Source organism: Bos indicus x Bos taurus, chromosome 12 (assembly GCF_003369695.1).
Source record: "Bos indicus x Bos taurus breed Angus x Brahman F1 hybrid chromosome 12, Bos_hybrid_MaternalHap_v2.0, whole genome shotgun sequence".
NCBI lineage: Eukaryota > Metazoa > Chordata > Mammalia > Artiodactyla > Bovidae > Bos > Bos indicus x Bos taurus.
Genome location: NC_040087.1, coordinates 35,639,308 through 35,654,303, shown reverse-complemented (window position 1 = coordinate 35,654,303; position 14,996 = coordinate 35,639,308). Strand labels below are relative to the sequence as shown.

General features: G+C 49.5%; 2 protein-coding genes across 2 annotated transcripts in view; one reads left to right on the top strand and one right to left on the bottom strand.

Annotated features, from left to right (window-relative positions):
- CRYL1 (crystallin lambda 1) overlaps positions 1-6,999 on the bottom strand; it is a 56,442-nt gene extending 49,443 nt beyond the window's left edge. Inside the window, exons 1-2 of the mRNA XM_027557619.1 lie at positions 6,884-6,999; positions 3,865-3,972 (exon numbers count right to left, since the gene is read on the bottom strand). Coding sequence (XP_027413420.1) covers positions 3,865-3,972; positions 6,884-6,933 — 158 coding nt within the window. The 5' untranslated portion in view covers positions 6,934-6,999. The remainder of the gene's footprint in view (positions 1-3,864; positions 3,973-6,883) is intronic.
- On the top strand, positions 6,932-14,555 carry LOC113902099 (translation initiation factor IF-2-like). The gene is made up of 2 exons (XM_027557071.1): positions 6,932-7,879; positions 14,230-14,555. The coding sequence occupies exons 1-2, from the start codon at positions 6,932-6,934 to the stop codon at positions 14,422-14,424; spliced, it is 1,143 nt and encodes a 380-aa protein (XP_027412872.1). The 3' UTR covers positions 14,425-14,555.
- Positions 14,556-14,996: the final 441 nt, after the last annotated feature.

The window sequence follows — 14,996 nt, the reverse complement described above, 5'->3', positions numbered from 1 at the left end:
TCAGAAGAGTGTTTCACCCAAGAAACACCACACAGCAGGCCAGGTCTCCTCTCCCTCCTAGGAAAGGCCTCCTCCGCCTCCCCACATCCTGACTGCCCCTCCACCCACCAGGCCTTACAGAAGCTTCAGCCCCTTGCTTCATTGTGGGCCCCCGCTGCTTCACGGGGCTCCCATCCACATAGAATAACATTTGTTTTTCTCCTATTAATCTGCCTTGCTGCTGCTGCTGCTAAGTCACTTCAGTCGTGTCCGACTCTGTGCAACCCACCAGGCTCCCCCGTCCCTGGGATTCTCCAGGCAAGAACACTGGAGTGGGTTGCCATTTCCTTCTCCAATGCATGAAAGTAAAAAGTGAAAGTGAAGTTGCTCAGTCGTGTGCGACCCTCAGCGATCCCATGGACTGCAGCCTTCCAGGCTCCTCCGTCCATGGGATTTTCCAGGCAATCTGCCTTACATCAGTTTAATTCTCAGATCACCCAAAGAACCTAGAAGCAAAGAAAGGACCATTTCTCCACGTCTACAGTGATAAACCTGGTGGCTCAGCAGTAATGCAAGACATGTGGTTTTGATCCCTGGCTCAGGAAGATCCCCTAGAGAAAGAAGTGGCAACCCACTCCAGTGTTCGTGCCTGGAGAATCCCATGGACAGGCGAGCTACAGTCCATGGGGTCCCAGGGTCGGACACAACTTAGTGACTAAACAATAGGGATAAACTACCACAAAATGTGTTAATATTAATATTTTCATCTTCGTATCTATTACTATTGTGATGCTGTGACATACATCTTTGCACTGGTGTTCAAAGAGCTGACACAGAGCTCCTAAAACTCCTTGGAATATCCTGTGCAGGGGAGTGTCTTTTGTTATGTTAATGAGGTGACTTTTGAAAGCACCTCAGGACAGGGCTGGTTGCTTGTATCACCAACCCAGTAATTTCAGGGCCAGCACTTGAAGTCCTGCCCCTGACCTCAGGAGAGGGAGAGGAGCTGGAGGCTGAGTACAATCACCAGTTATTTAATCAACAGTGTCTAAGTGTCAGAGCCACCAAAAAACCCAAAGAGGGAGTTCAGAGAGCCTCCAGGTTGAACAGGTGGATATTCAGGGAGGGGGGACACCAGAGGGCAGGAAAGCTCCCTGCCTCCCACATGTCTCCTGTGTATTTCTTCATCCTGCTGTTGATTGGAAGTGAAACAGGAGGGAAGGGCACAACCTTTAAAACAATGACACAGCCCGAGGACACGACATAAACAGATAAGAACCTAAGATGGCAGGGAAGTTGACTTCCACTAGACCTTGAGCCTTAGTGTGTGAAAGTCAGTCACTCAGTTGTGTCTGCGTCTTTGCAACCCCATGGACTATACAGTCCATGGAATTCTCCTGGCCAGAATACTGGAGTGGGTAGCCTTTCCCTTCTCCAGGGGATCTTCCCAACCCAGGGATCAAACCCGGGTCTCCCACATTGCAGGCAATCACTCTAACACATCAGCATGCTAAGTGACACACCCCCAGGCACCATGACAGTCCCCATTCCTTCCCCAAAAGAGCTGGAATACTCCTCCCACTCATTAGCCTATGAAATTACCCACCCCTATTAAATAAGTAAGGTGTTGCAGTAGTAAAGAATCTGCCTGCAATGCAGGAGACCAGAGTTTGATCCTTGGGTCCAGAAGATCCCCTAGAGAAGGAAATGGCAATGGGCTCCAGTATTCTTGCCTAGAGAATTCCACAGACAGAGGAGCCTGGCGGGCTACAGGCCGTGGGGTTGCAAAGAGTCGGACACGACTGAGCACATGAAAGCTAACAACGCTCTACCCTGGGGTGGCTCTCGCCTTCTGAGATGGCCTGCACTCTGTCTGTGAAGTGTGTTTCTCTCTAAATAAATCCAATTCCCTATTGCTTTGTCTCTCACTGAATTCTCAAGGAGACATAAAGAACATGAGCTTCTTAAGTCTCGAAACCAGGTGTGTGATCTCAGTTAAAAGACCATGGGTTCAAGTCCCAAGCTTGAGTTGCTTGTTTGCAGTAGCCCTAATTCCATTTGTAAAAAACCAGTAATCCACTGGGGAATTGGTCTCCTGAGCCTGGGAGCCACTCTAGCCAGTAAAGCAAACCCAAGAAGGGATGGTAGGAACCACAGCCAGTAGGTTGGGAGCACAGATGACAACTGGACTGAGCTGGAATCTGAAGTGTGAGGGGTGGGGCAACCCTGTGGGATGGAGACCCCTACCTGCCGGACATGACGCTGTCTCAGGGCTGAGCTGAGTTGCAGGACACACACTGGGGTCAGAGAACAGCTTGGTTTGGGAAAGCCCACACATCAGGAGTGGAGACCAGAATCTCAACTTTTAAACATGTGGGTTGAGAATCTTTTGTAAAGAGCCACATTGTAGTATTTTAGGCTTTGCAGCCACATGAGGTCTTGCCTTGTGGGGGTCACTATGAGAATTCATACGGTAAGATCACCAGGCTGAACTTGTCCTGATGTGTAGGACTAGCTCTGTCTTGTTCATCCACATGTCCCTGGTGAGTGGCACGTGCCTGGAAACAGAGATCTGTGCGCCAAGTCCCCCTCCTTCCCTAATGGCACAGAACAAAGCATTGGGGAGTGTTTAGCTTTATGGTGGTTGTTTCATTTTTTGCTTTTTGTTTCTTTCAATTGATGTTTCATCGGTTCTTGTTCAGTCACTCAGTTAGTTGTGTCTGACTCTTCACGACCCCATGGACTGCAGCACATCAGGCTTCCCTGTCCTTGACGATCTCCCAGAGTTTGCTCAAACTCCTGTCCATTGTGTTGGTGATGCCATCCAACCATCTCATCCTCTGTTGTCCCCTTCTCCTCCTGCCTTCAATCTTTCCCGGCATCAGCGTCTTTCCAGTGAGTTGGCTCTTCACATCAGATGGCCAACATATTGGAGCTTCAGCTTCAGCATCAATCCTTCCAGTGAATATTCAGGACTGATTTCCTTTAGGATTGACAGGTTTGATCTCCTTGCTGTCCGAGGCACTTTCAGAAGTTTCCAGCATCACAATTTGAAAGCTGTTTCACCTAGCCACCAGCTACCTGCTACTCTAGTAAGAAGCAACTTTACTTCTCCGGGTTTTGGGTTCTTATCTGCTACACAACAAAGTTGGCCTAAGGTATGTAATTTCTCAAGGCCTAGAGCCTGACATCATGCACTATACATTTGTCTTCTCAAAGAGCCAATGATATACAGCATCTTCTGTTACACAAAATGCACATTCAAATCAATGCGCACAGCTATGCCCCCAACCAGGAGAGTAACTACCTGACAAGGCCTGAGATGATCAGAGATGGCATCATAGCAGGGGCAACCTGTGAATTAGTTTGTCCTTCTGTCTTTGGTCTCCCAGTCTCAGCCTTTTTCCTTTGGTTCTTATTCTTTTTGTTCCTGAGGTGGTCCCTAAAACGCCACCCTCTGTGAGCTCAACGCTCAGCATCTGCTAAGTAGGCACACTCTCACACCTCAGACAACACTTATCCCAGTTAATCCCAGTCCTGCCATACAGAGCAACAGGTAAGAACACACCTGAGGACCTCAGGACCTCTGTGCCCGCAGGGGAGGTGCAGCTCCTGGGCATGTGGCACAGAACCATTCACCAGCTCACTCACTCGGGCCGCAAGTCGAGGGTCTACACTGGATTCCTCCAGCCCCCTCGCACATCTCTACCCCCGGAAGTCTGTCCTCACAGTCTGAGCCCCTGCTGTGGGGTGGATCCACGTCTCACTCAGCCTGGCTTCACCGGCTCCGAGGCTACGACCCCACAGGAGAAGGAGGACCCCAGCCTCGAGGGCTCGAACAGACGGGTTGAGGCCGCAGGGCCTCCGCATGCTCAGGGGACTCACCTGAGGCTGACCAGTGCGTCGGTCACCTGCCGAGGCTCGATGTCAAACAGTTTGACCCTGAAGCCCGCGCTGGCGAACAGCATGGCCCAGCTCCGCCCGATGAGCCCGCTGCAGGGAAAGAAGGCAGAGGCGCAGGTCAGCTGGAAAGTGGAGCCACTCCGTGCCAGCCCAGTGTCAGAGCACACAGCGTCCTGTTACTGAAACACCTGATGGCTTACAACTCCATGTTTTGACAGCAGATATCCACTTAAAATGTTGCTTCCAAAAAAAAATGTTGCTTCCACACAAGAGGTCCTGGGTCCTCACTGCAGTGCCCTTCAGACCCGGGGGGAAGCAGGGAGGGGCAGGGCGTCCACACACCGGGGACCCCCAACTGATCAGTGTTGGCGGAGTTCTGGACCTAGAGAAAAGAGACAGCATCTCCCCCGCCTCCTCAGTTTTTCCTACCACCACCAGCACTCAAGATGATGATGTTAAAACTGTACACATCTTACCTCTATTAATCTGAAAACAATCCCACAAGGGGATGCTATTATATATATCTATATATTTCATTATGTATTTGACTGCACCAGGTATTAGTTGAGGCGTGCAGGATCCGGTTCCCTGACCAAGGGTGGAACCCGGGCCCCTGTATTTTGTTGAAACCCAAGAATGAAATACAAAAACGTTATCAGGTTTTAGCAGTTAATTCACACTTCCAAGTCACCTATAGGGTTGAGAGAGAGAAAGACAAGAGGTACAGGAGGGGAGACAGGAGACAGAAAGGGGACAGAGGGGACAGGAGGGGAGAGGGAGGGGGGAGGGAGAAGGGAAGGGAAGCAGGGCCACCCCAGAAGTGGAGATGGCTGCTTCCTGAGGTGTTAAAGGTGTGAGAGGTTCAGTCAGTCAGTTCAGTCACTCAGTCATGTCCGAGTCTTTGCCACCCTAGGGACTGCACCATGCCAGGCCTCCCCGTCCATCACCAACTCCAAGGGCTTACTCAAACTCATGTCCATCGAGTCGGTGATGCCATCCAACCATCTCATCCTCTGTCGGCCCCTTCTCCTTGTGCCTTCAATCTTTCCCAGGATCAGGGTCTTTTCAAATGAGTCAATTCTCTGCATCAGGTGGCCAAAGTATTGGAGTTTCAGCTTCAACATCAGTCCTTCCAATGAATATTCAGGACTGATTTCCTTTCGGACGGACTGGTTGGATCTCCTTGCAGTCCAGGGGACTCTCAAGAGTCTTCTCCAACACCACAGTTCAAAAGCATCAATTCTTTGGCGCTCAGCTTTCTTCACAGTCCAACTCTCACATCCATGCACGACTACTGGAAAAACCATAGCCTTGGCTAGATGGACCTTTGTTGGCAAAGTAATGTCTCTGCTTTTTAATATGCTGTCTAGGTTGGTCATAGCTTTTCTTCCAAGGAGAAAGCGTTTTTAATTTCATGGCTGCAGTCACCATCTGCAGTGATTTTGGAGACCAAAAAAATTAACGTCCATCACTGTTTCCACTGTTAACCCATCTATTTCCCATGAAGTAATGGGACCAGATGCCATGATTTTAGTTTTTTGAATGTTGAGTTTTAAGCTAACTTTTTCACTCTCCTTTCACTTTCATTAAGAGGATCTTTAATTCCTCTTCACTTTCTGCAATTTCTTGCAGTCAATCAACTTAATTCCTTGTCAGCCTCCCCCGGGGAATTGGAAATAAACTGACTCCCAGAGCAGGGCTCCTTTGCACAACAATCAGAGCTGGAGAAGGGCAGAGTGGACCCTGAACAACAGGAGCTGGACTCCCAGGGCCCACCTAGAAGCAGGCTTTTTAAAATGGTAAATCCTACAAAACTTGGGATCTGCAGTTGGGTACCACTGATGCAGAGGAACCGACAGTAAATTACCCTAGCTTCTCTGGTGGGAATGGACAGGTGGCTGCCCTCCACCTGCCAGTGGTCCAAGGGTCCCCTGTACAGTCAACTCTAGACTCCACTGAACACTGCTGGGTGCCAGCAAGCAGGCCAGTCTCAGCCTGTGGTTGATACACACTTGACCGTGACAAAGGCTGCAAAGCAAGCAAGGTCACCACGCCCAAAACAAAGTGCACTTTCTTCTATATTTTATATCCCTTCAGGAGGCAGCCAGTAGCCCTCGTGCCTGGAAAGTACACGGGCACAGGTAAGACCACTGCTCCCTGCAAGGGAAGCTGACAGAAAGCACCCTGACCCCTTCCTCGAAGGGGCTTCAGGGAGGGGCCCGGACAAGACTTATTCTTGGGACGCGCTGTGACTGGTCAGGCAGGCCAGCCCCTTGGCAGTGCAACCCGACACTGAACCTCCCAGAAGGTGTGCCTGATGACCAACAAGAAGTACCGACCAGTGGGTAGTTCGCTATGCCAGCTTACCAACGGAAAGGTGCACGTGGACGCCTTCTTTAAAAAATGAAAACTGCAGGAGTTTTAAAAGAGGATGGAGCACCAACCAGAAACCGTGGATGGGACTTGAGAGGCTAACCGACACCCAAGTCCCAGAGAACCCGGATGCCCTGAGGATAGGGCGCCCTCGCCATGCAGGAGGCGTGAATCTGGATCCGAATCGCGCAGTGGGTCCCCACCCCTCCCCGGCCAGGCGGGGTCGCCCAGCGACAGCCTCAGGCCCGAGCACACGAGACCCTCCCGCCGCGCCCGCGCCCGCCTGACCCAGATCGCGGCCCCGCCTCTCCTCTGCGCGCCCATCCCTCGGACGGGAAAGGAGAAAACACACCTGTGCGGATCCGCGGCCCGACAGCCCTGCGTCCGCTCGTAGCGCCCACTGCCACCGTCCCCGCCCGGCCCGCATCACCCAACTCCGCCCGCAACCGCATCGCGCAGCAACCGGGTGCCGCGGGGCCCGAACAGAGCTGCGCCCCGCGCCGTAGCCCGGGCCGGCCCAGTCCTGGGGAGGAGCGCTGGGGTCATCGGAGCCGCGCCGCCAACCCCCCGGGCGATGACGACCGCGCCCACCTGCTACCCTCCCGGGCACGCTGGTTCGAGCCCTCACCTGCCGACCACCGCCACCCCGCCGGGCGCCGAGGACCCTGGGGACGCCATGGGCCGCGCGGTGCCCAAGGAGACAGCTGCGGCGCGCGCCACCCGGGCACTGGCTCCGCCCGCCCCGCGGCCGCGACAGGGCCCCGGGGCCTGGCCCGTGGGTGGGGCGCGGGCGGAGCCTCCACCTCTCCACGCCCCGCGGGCGCGCAGGGCTCCGGGCGGGGCTGCGGGGCCGAAGGGCCTGCGGGGCTGTGGGCGGGGCGGGCGGGGAGCTCAGGACTGGGCGGGGTGGGGGCAGCGGCTGAGACCATCGAGCGTGGGGAGCACTCTCCTCCCTCTCCCCGGAGCGTGCACGGAGGAGGTGCCGGGAGCGTCACGTGGATGGGAGCCCGGTGGGAGAGCTACCCCTTCGGACTGTAGTGACTCACTTTGTTTTGGTCAGTTCCCTACTGAACCCCCAAAGTCCGTGCACAAGGAGGGGAACACCTCCAGACCAGGACAAGGCGCGACCGCTAAAGGAACCCCCAAATTTACCCCTGGAATTCCTTTCCCGTGTGAAGTCTTAGCACCACGTCCGGGCGCACGAGCTCAGGCCCCACTGCTGGGTTCACACTGTCGTTGGTTTCGAGGAAGACCCGCCTTTCTCCACAGAGGAGGCGGAGGCCGGGGAGCCCTGGGACGGCAGACAGGAGGGCTGGGGGGCGGGAGAGGGTGTCTGCCACACTGGAAGGCCTGGACCCCCCTCCCAGAGGCCGAGCTGGTCTATCTTCCAGGAGGAGGAAGTGTCCCCGCGCCGCCCCGGGCTCTTTTCGGAAACAGAGCGGAGGAACTGGCCGCACGTGCCTGTGACCACGCTGTCCGCGCAGCACCAGAGGGGGCAACGCCAGCCATCCAGGTCAAGGCAGCGCTCCAGCGGAAACGCGTGACCCTGACCGGCAGGGCCCTTCCTCTGTCTTCCCCAGCCCAAACGGAAAGAGGAATGTCAGAGCCAGAGCAATTTCACAAGGTATGGGTCAGCATTTGAAAAGGCATTCAACTCACTTAAGAAAAAAGTGAAACAGCAAAGATGTCCTCAAGATAAGGCTTTAAATGTTGAAATAACTATGCGTGGGGGCTTAGTTGCTCAGTCCTGTCCGCCTCTTTGTGACCCTATGGACTGTAGCCCACCAGGCTCCTCTGTCCATGGGATTCTCCATACTGGAATGGAGAATACAGAAGACTAGAGTGGGTTTCCATTTCCTTCTCCAAGGGATCTTCCCCACCCAGGGATCCAACCCATGTCTCCTGCATCGCAGGCAGATTCTTTACCAGCTGAGCCACCAGGGAACCCCTCACATAGCTCTTTGGATTTATAATGAAGCCCCAGCTCCTATGCTGCCTTCACCACAAATTACCTGAAAATTTGTCTTCTTTTAAATAGCCCAAGCCCCACTTCCTCTCTGAAGCTGTGACTACTCGACCGGGTGATGGGTGACTGCCCTTTTCCTAAAGCATCTGAACTTACTGCAAGCACCTTTTGGTCCACTGAGTCATTCATTCACTCAAGTTTCTATCATAAGAGCCACTGTGTTCAGGTCAGCTTAATGTTTAGTCTTCAATTAAATTGTAGACTTAAGGTTAAGAACCATATCTCTTTTTCTCCTTACTAAGCACATACTCTTTTTTCTTTTTAATATGTATTTATTTATTTGGCTGTGTCAGGTCTTAGTTGTGTCATGCGGGATCTTTGTTGCAAGGCACACACTCTCTGGTTGTGGCATGCAGGCTCCGTAGTTAGCCCCCGTCACCACCACCTTCTCCTTGCTTTGCCCCATAATGAACCTTGTCTGCTACAAGCTCCAGCCATGTGGAATTGTTTGGCCTCACTTGCCTTCAGTAATACAGGGAGGGCAGATGGGCCTGGGGGATGGGGGGAGCCCCACTGCTCCTAGGGGGTCCTCCTGCTCCGCAGCCACGGAGCACCCTATCTCCCCAACTTGGGCCACATTGGACTCCAACGTAACAGCCATCTCCTGGCTTCTATTCAATCCGTGACTTTTTCCTAGCTCCTTAGATTCCCCAGAAAGAGTCAAATCAGTTCAGTTCAGTTCAGTCACTCAATCGTGTCCAACTCTTTGTGACCCATGGACTGCAGCATGCCAGGCCTCCCTGTCCATCACCAACTCCCAGAGTTTACTCAAACTCATGTCCATCATGTCGGTGATGCCATCCAACCATCTCACCCTCTGTCATCCCCTTCTCCTCCTGACTTCAATCTTTCTCAGCATCAGGGTCTTTTCCAATGAGTCACCTCTTCACATCAGGTGGCCAAAGTATTGGAGTTTCAGCTTCAACATCAGTCCTTCCAATGAACACCCAGGACTGATCTCCTTTAGGATGGACTGGTTGGATCTCCTTGCAGTCCAAGGGACTCTCAAGAGTCTTCTCCAATACCACAGTTCAAAAGGAGTCAAATACTCTTCCTCTATCTCCCAACTCTCAGTTCTCTGAGTGGTCTCTTTCTGTCCACTTTTCCCTCTGTCCACCCACAGTCCTCGTGGCAGGTAGAAGAGCACAAATGGCTTCTCACCCCCACCCCCACCATCCCTCCTCCGCCTCCTTTGAGTCCAGCTCCCATCCTTTACCCCAAGGTTAGTTAGGGAACCAAAGATCTAAACTCTCCTGACAGCTTACTCTGGAAAAAGTGATCTGTGGTGAGGATTAGGGTTAGTTAGCAATTCACCTTTAAAAATCTGATGTCTTAGAGTACTGACTGTAATTCCCAACGTAACATCTTGCTATGAAGACCACAGTTACAGGTCAGCATCAGAAAGGCTCACAGTCAGCTGTTGGGGCTCCAGAGTTGGCCTGCAAGGGCTTCCGTCTCAGATTCTCCATTCCATACTGTGTGATCTGGACCAGTTCATTCATTCCTCAAAACTTAATTTCGTTTTCTTTTTTGCCACACTGTGTGGCTTGTGGGATATTGCTTCCCTGACCAGGGATTGAACCTGTGCCCTCGGCAGTGAGAACATGGAGTCCTATGTTCAGACCACTGGACCACCAGGGAAGTCCAAAACTTAGTTTCTTCCCCAGTGCCCCAGAATGGGCACGATAAGAGCTCACTCTGAAGGTGGTTACTGTATTCATTGATGTAATGCCTTTTAAAACACGGGCAGTGTCGGCTGACGTGTGTCCACACAGTTCTCCATGGCAGGTCTGCTGTGTACTTTCCCCATGGCCCTTGGAGCCTCCTTGCAGAGCTGGGAAGTCATTCTACCCTCACCCCAACAGAGCGCCCAGGACTCCCAGAGGCTGAGGGAGATACTGAGAATCTTGGATCAGAACTTTTCTTTCCAGTTAAGGTGCCCTGAGTTTTATATTTATCCTAAGATTGAATAGTGTTTCTCAAAAGATTTGAAATTTGAATTTCAACTCTGAATTTATAACCTCAGGAACAGTCTCCAGGAACATCCAAAGGAATTGCAAGATCCTTGCAAAAAAAAGTACCTCAAAATTAAAGATTCCTATTTCCATAAATCACATTTATACCCATGGTCCCATGAGGCCTAGGAAAGCTTAAACTATGCTATATTATCCATACTATATAGCACGTGTAATATATTGAAACTGTTATCTTAACAAGGAGTCGACATTTTAGAAGCTAGAATTTCAAAATATACCCTAGATAATTCTTTTTCCTTTTCTCCACCTATTAAGCTGCATTAGTTCATTTTCACCAATAATAGAGGGCTGACTTTATACAGGACCTTGAGCTATTTCACATCCTGAAAGATGATGCTGTGAAAGTGCTGCACTCAATATGTCAGCAAATTTGGAAAACTCAGCAGTGGCCACAGGACTGGAAAAGGTTAGATTTCATTCCGATCCCAAAGAAAGGCAATGCCAAAGAATGCTCAAACTACTGCACAATTGCACTCATCTCACACACTAGTAAAGTAATGCTCAAAATTCTCCAAGCCAGGCTTCAGCAATACGTGAACCGTGAACTTCCTGATGTTCAAGTTGGTTTTAGAAAAGGCAGAGGAACCAGAGATCAAATTGCCAACATCTGCTGGATCATGGAAAAAGCAAGAGAGTTCCAGAAAAACATCTATTTCTGCTTTATTGACTATGCCAAAGCCTTTGACTGTGTGGATCACAATAAACTGTGGGAAATTCTGAAAGAGATGGGAATACCAGACCACCTGATCTGCCTCTTGAGAAATCTGTATGCAGGTCAGGAAGCAACAGTTAGAACTGGACATGGAACAAAAGACTGGTTCCAAATAGGAAAAGGAGTACGTCAAGGCTGTATATTGTCACCCTGCTTATTTAACTTATATGCAGAGTACATCATGAGAAACGCTGGACTGGAAGAAGCACAAGCTGGAATCAAGATTGCTGGGAGAAATATCAATAACTCAGATATGCAGATGACACCACCCTTATGGCAGAAAGTGAAGAGGAACTCAAAAGCCTCTTGATGAAAGTGAAAGTGGAGAGTGAAAAAGTTGGCTCAAAGCTCAACATTCAGAAAACAAATATCATGGCATCTGGTCCCATCACTTCATGGGAAATAGATGGGAAAACAGTGGAAATAGTGTCAGACTTTATTTCTGGGGGCTCCAAAATCACTGCAGATGGTGATTGCAGCCATGAAATTAAAAGACGCTTAATCCTTGGAAGGAAAGTTATGTCCAACCTAGATAGCATGTTCAAAAGCAGAGACATTACTTTGCCAACAAAGGTCCGTCTAGTCAAGGCTATTGTTTTTCCTGTGGTCATGTATGGATGTGAGAGTTGGACTGTGAAGAAGGCTGAGCGCCGAAGAATTGATGCTTTTGAACTGTGGTGTTGGAGAAGACTCTTGAGAGTCCCTTGGACTGCAAGGAGATCCAACCAGTCCATCCTAAAGGAGATCAGCCCCGGGATTTCTTTGGAAGGAATGATGCTAAAGCTGAAACTCCAGTACTTTGGCCACCTCATGAGAAGAGGTGACTCATTGGAAAAGACTCTGATGCTGGAAGGGATTGGGGGCAGGAGGAGAAGGGGACGACAGAAGATGAGATGGCTGGATGGCATCACTGACTTGATGGACATGAGTCTGAGTGAACTCCGGGAGTTGGTGATGGACAGGGAGGCCTGGCATGCTGCGATTCCCGGGGTTGCAAAGAGTCGGACACGACTGAGCGGCTGAACTGAACTGAGAGCAAGTAATGAGCTATTTCACACCTTTGTGTAAGTGAGAAAAAGACACTTCCTCCTCAGGATACTATATTCCCATCTGCTTAAAATTGTCGTGCTACATTGATTTTTTAGAACAAGATAGTTTATTGCCATCTTCTGGGGAATCATTTTTATTATTATTATATTTCCTGCTTATTTAACTTATATACAGAGTACATCATGAGAAATGCTGGGCTGGATGAAGCACAAGCTGGAATCAAGATTGCCAGGAGAAATAGCAATAACCTCAGATATGCAGATGACACCACCCTATGGCAGAAAGTGAAGAACTAAAGAGCCTCTTGGTGAAAGTAAAAGAGGAGAGTGAAAGAGTTGGCTTAAAGCTCAACATTCAGAAAACTAAGATTATGGCATCCGGTCCCATCACTTAATGGCAAATAGATGGGGAAACAGTGGAAACAGTCGCTGACTTTATTTTTGGGGGCTCCAAAATCACTGCAGATGGTGATTGCAGCCATGAAATTAAAAGATGCTTGCTCCTTGGAAGGAAAGTTATGACCAACCTGCTGTTGCTGCTACTGCTAATTCCCTTCAGTTGTGTCTGACTCTGTGCGACCCCATAGACAGCAGCCCACCAGGCTTCCCCATCCCTGGGATTCTCCAGGCAATAACACTGGAGAGGGTTGCCATTTCCTTCTCCTAGACAGCGTATTAAAAAGCAGAGACATTACTTTGTGAACAAAGGTCTAGTCAAGGCTATGGTTTTCTAGTGGTCATATATGGATGTGAGAGTTGGACTATAAAGAAAGCTGAGCACCAAAGAATTGATGCTTTTGAACTGTGGTGTTGGAGAAGACTGTTGAGAGTCCCTTGGACTGCAAGGAGATCCAACCAGTCCATCCTAAAGGAGATCAGTCCTGGGTGTTCATTGGAAGGACTGATGTTGAAGCTGAAGCTCCAATACTTTGGCCACCTGATGTGAAGAGGTGACTCATTGGAAAAGACCCTGATGCTGGGAAAGATTGAAGTCAGGAGGACAAGGGGATGACAGATGATGAGATGGTTGGGGCATCACCGTCTCAATGGACATGGGTTTGGGTGGACTCTGGGAGTTGGTGATGGACAGGGAGGCCTGGTGTGCTGTGGTTCATGTGGTCGCAAAGAGTCATACACGACTGAACGACTGAACTGAACTGACTGAACTGATAAGCACCAAATCTGTGATACCCAATATGCGATGTGTTCCCTCCTTGTGCAGTGCCCAGCCTGTATAATCATATGTGACAGAGGCTGTGAGGAGTAAAATATTGTCTAGGGAAATTCATGTGCTTGATAGTAGCTCTGTCCGGAGAGATTGTAACTCCTTGTCAGAAAGGTAGGATTTCATAACCATTATAATCACTATGACTTGTTTCCAAATGATTTCTGAGTTTACCCAGAGAAGATGTCATTCAAGGATTTTATCTTTGTCTGGGCTCAGGATTCTGGGGGTGGCAGGAGGCTCAGAAAACTGAAGATAAGGGGCTCAATCAATTAGGACCCTCACCCTGAGTGACCCTTGACTTTACTGGGGTTTTAGAGAAAGTCCTTTATCTCCATTCCAAAGGCATTACTGGATAGAGACACATTTGCAATAAAAAAGAGAGATTCCTATTGCGTTTTGGCTCAGTTCAACAATTCTATGTACAAGCCACCTCAAAGAGACAAAAGCCTGGGAATTACCTGGTCGTCCAGTGGTTTGGACTCAGAGCTCCCACTGCCCTGTCCTGGTTCAATCTCTGGTCAGGGAATTAAGATCCCACAAGTTGCATGGCTTAAAACACACACACACACACACACACACACACACACATACACAAAACCATCTTCCCCCAATCGCTCCCACTTCCCCCTGGAATTAAACAAACTCACCCAAAACATGAACCAAATGAATGTGATGACTAACGATGTTTCTGTAAAGTGATATTTGTTCTTCACACGGAGAATTTTGAAGAGCACGCATCAATGCGACAGTAATTCATTTCTCAACATTCTGTACTGTATTGTTATGGGTATTTAGCAGAATTTACTGACCAGGTCACTGATGATTCTTTAGGCCATGTTCTGGGCTTACAAACATCTGTAGTTTATTCCAGTTGATCCTGGTGGTGCGTGAGGTGAGTTTAATGATCTCTGCATCCTGTACAGGTACAGAGTCTATGGGCAGGTCCTCCTGTGATGATGGAAAAGTTCTGCACATGTGTCTCCAGTACACACCTGCTGAATGCAGCCAGTGAGACTAAGGAACTAAACTTTATATTTGATTTAATGCTGCTGACCCATCCTGCTCCATCTTACAGGAATGCCTTATTTCTCAAGACTCTCCTACATTTGAATGAATGAATGAAAGAATGAACAAACGTTACTATTAAACCCTGAACACAACTGACACAGAGCAATGAAAATATTTATGCTGACAATAGAAAGCACTTAATTTCACTATTTCAGGTCATTAAAAATACCCTTGTACAATATTCTAAAGGAGTTTTCGTTATTTGAGCATACTTGTGTTTGTGTGTGTGTGTGTGTGTGTGTGTGTGTGTGATTTTGGATAAGAGAATGAGTGTTTATTTTGGATTGGATAAAAAGTTATAGGTTTTTCTCCAGGCCACGTTCCAGCCTTCACTGATCCTACTTTGGAGCTAGAAAGCTAAATTCCCATCTGTTATTATGAAACTGACTTAATTACGGAGTCATGCAAGTAGAAAAAATCGACATGTTCTACTAGGGAATAAGGCTTTTTATAAGCAAGCTGTTATGCAAGCAGAAAGGGAAAGTCAAGGCAAAGGGAATTTACTTTGCACACATGCTGCACAAGCTGCCCTTTCGGAGCGGGGCCTTGGTGAAGCCTGAGCATCTTGGGTGCATGGTGTATGCAGCTCCAGCAAGGGCTTTCTGAAGAGACCCTTACCCTG

Bases quoted from the DNA above. Each gene is read 5' to 3' on its own strand.
- LOC113902099 (XM_027557071.1), top strand. From the start codon at position 6,932: ATGGGCCGCGCGGTGCCCAAGGAGACAGCTGCGGCGCGCGCCACCCGG. The intron at 7,880-14,229 runs GTATGGGTCAGC...CATCCTGTACAG, and splicing joins AGCCAGAGCAATTTCACAAG to GTACAGAGTCTATGGGCAGG.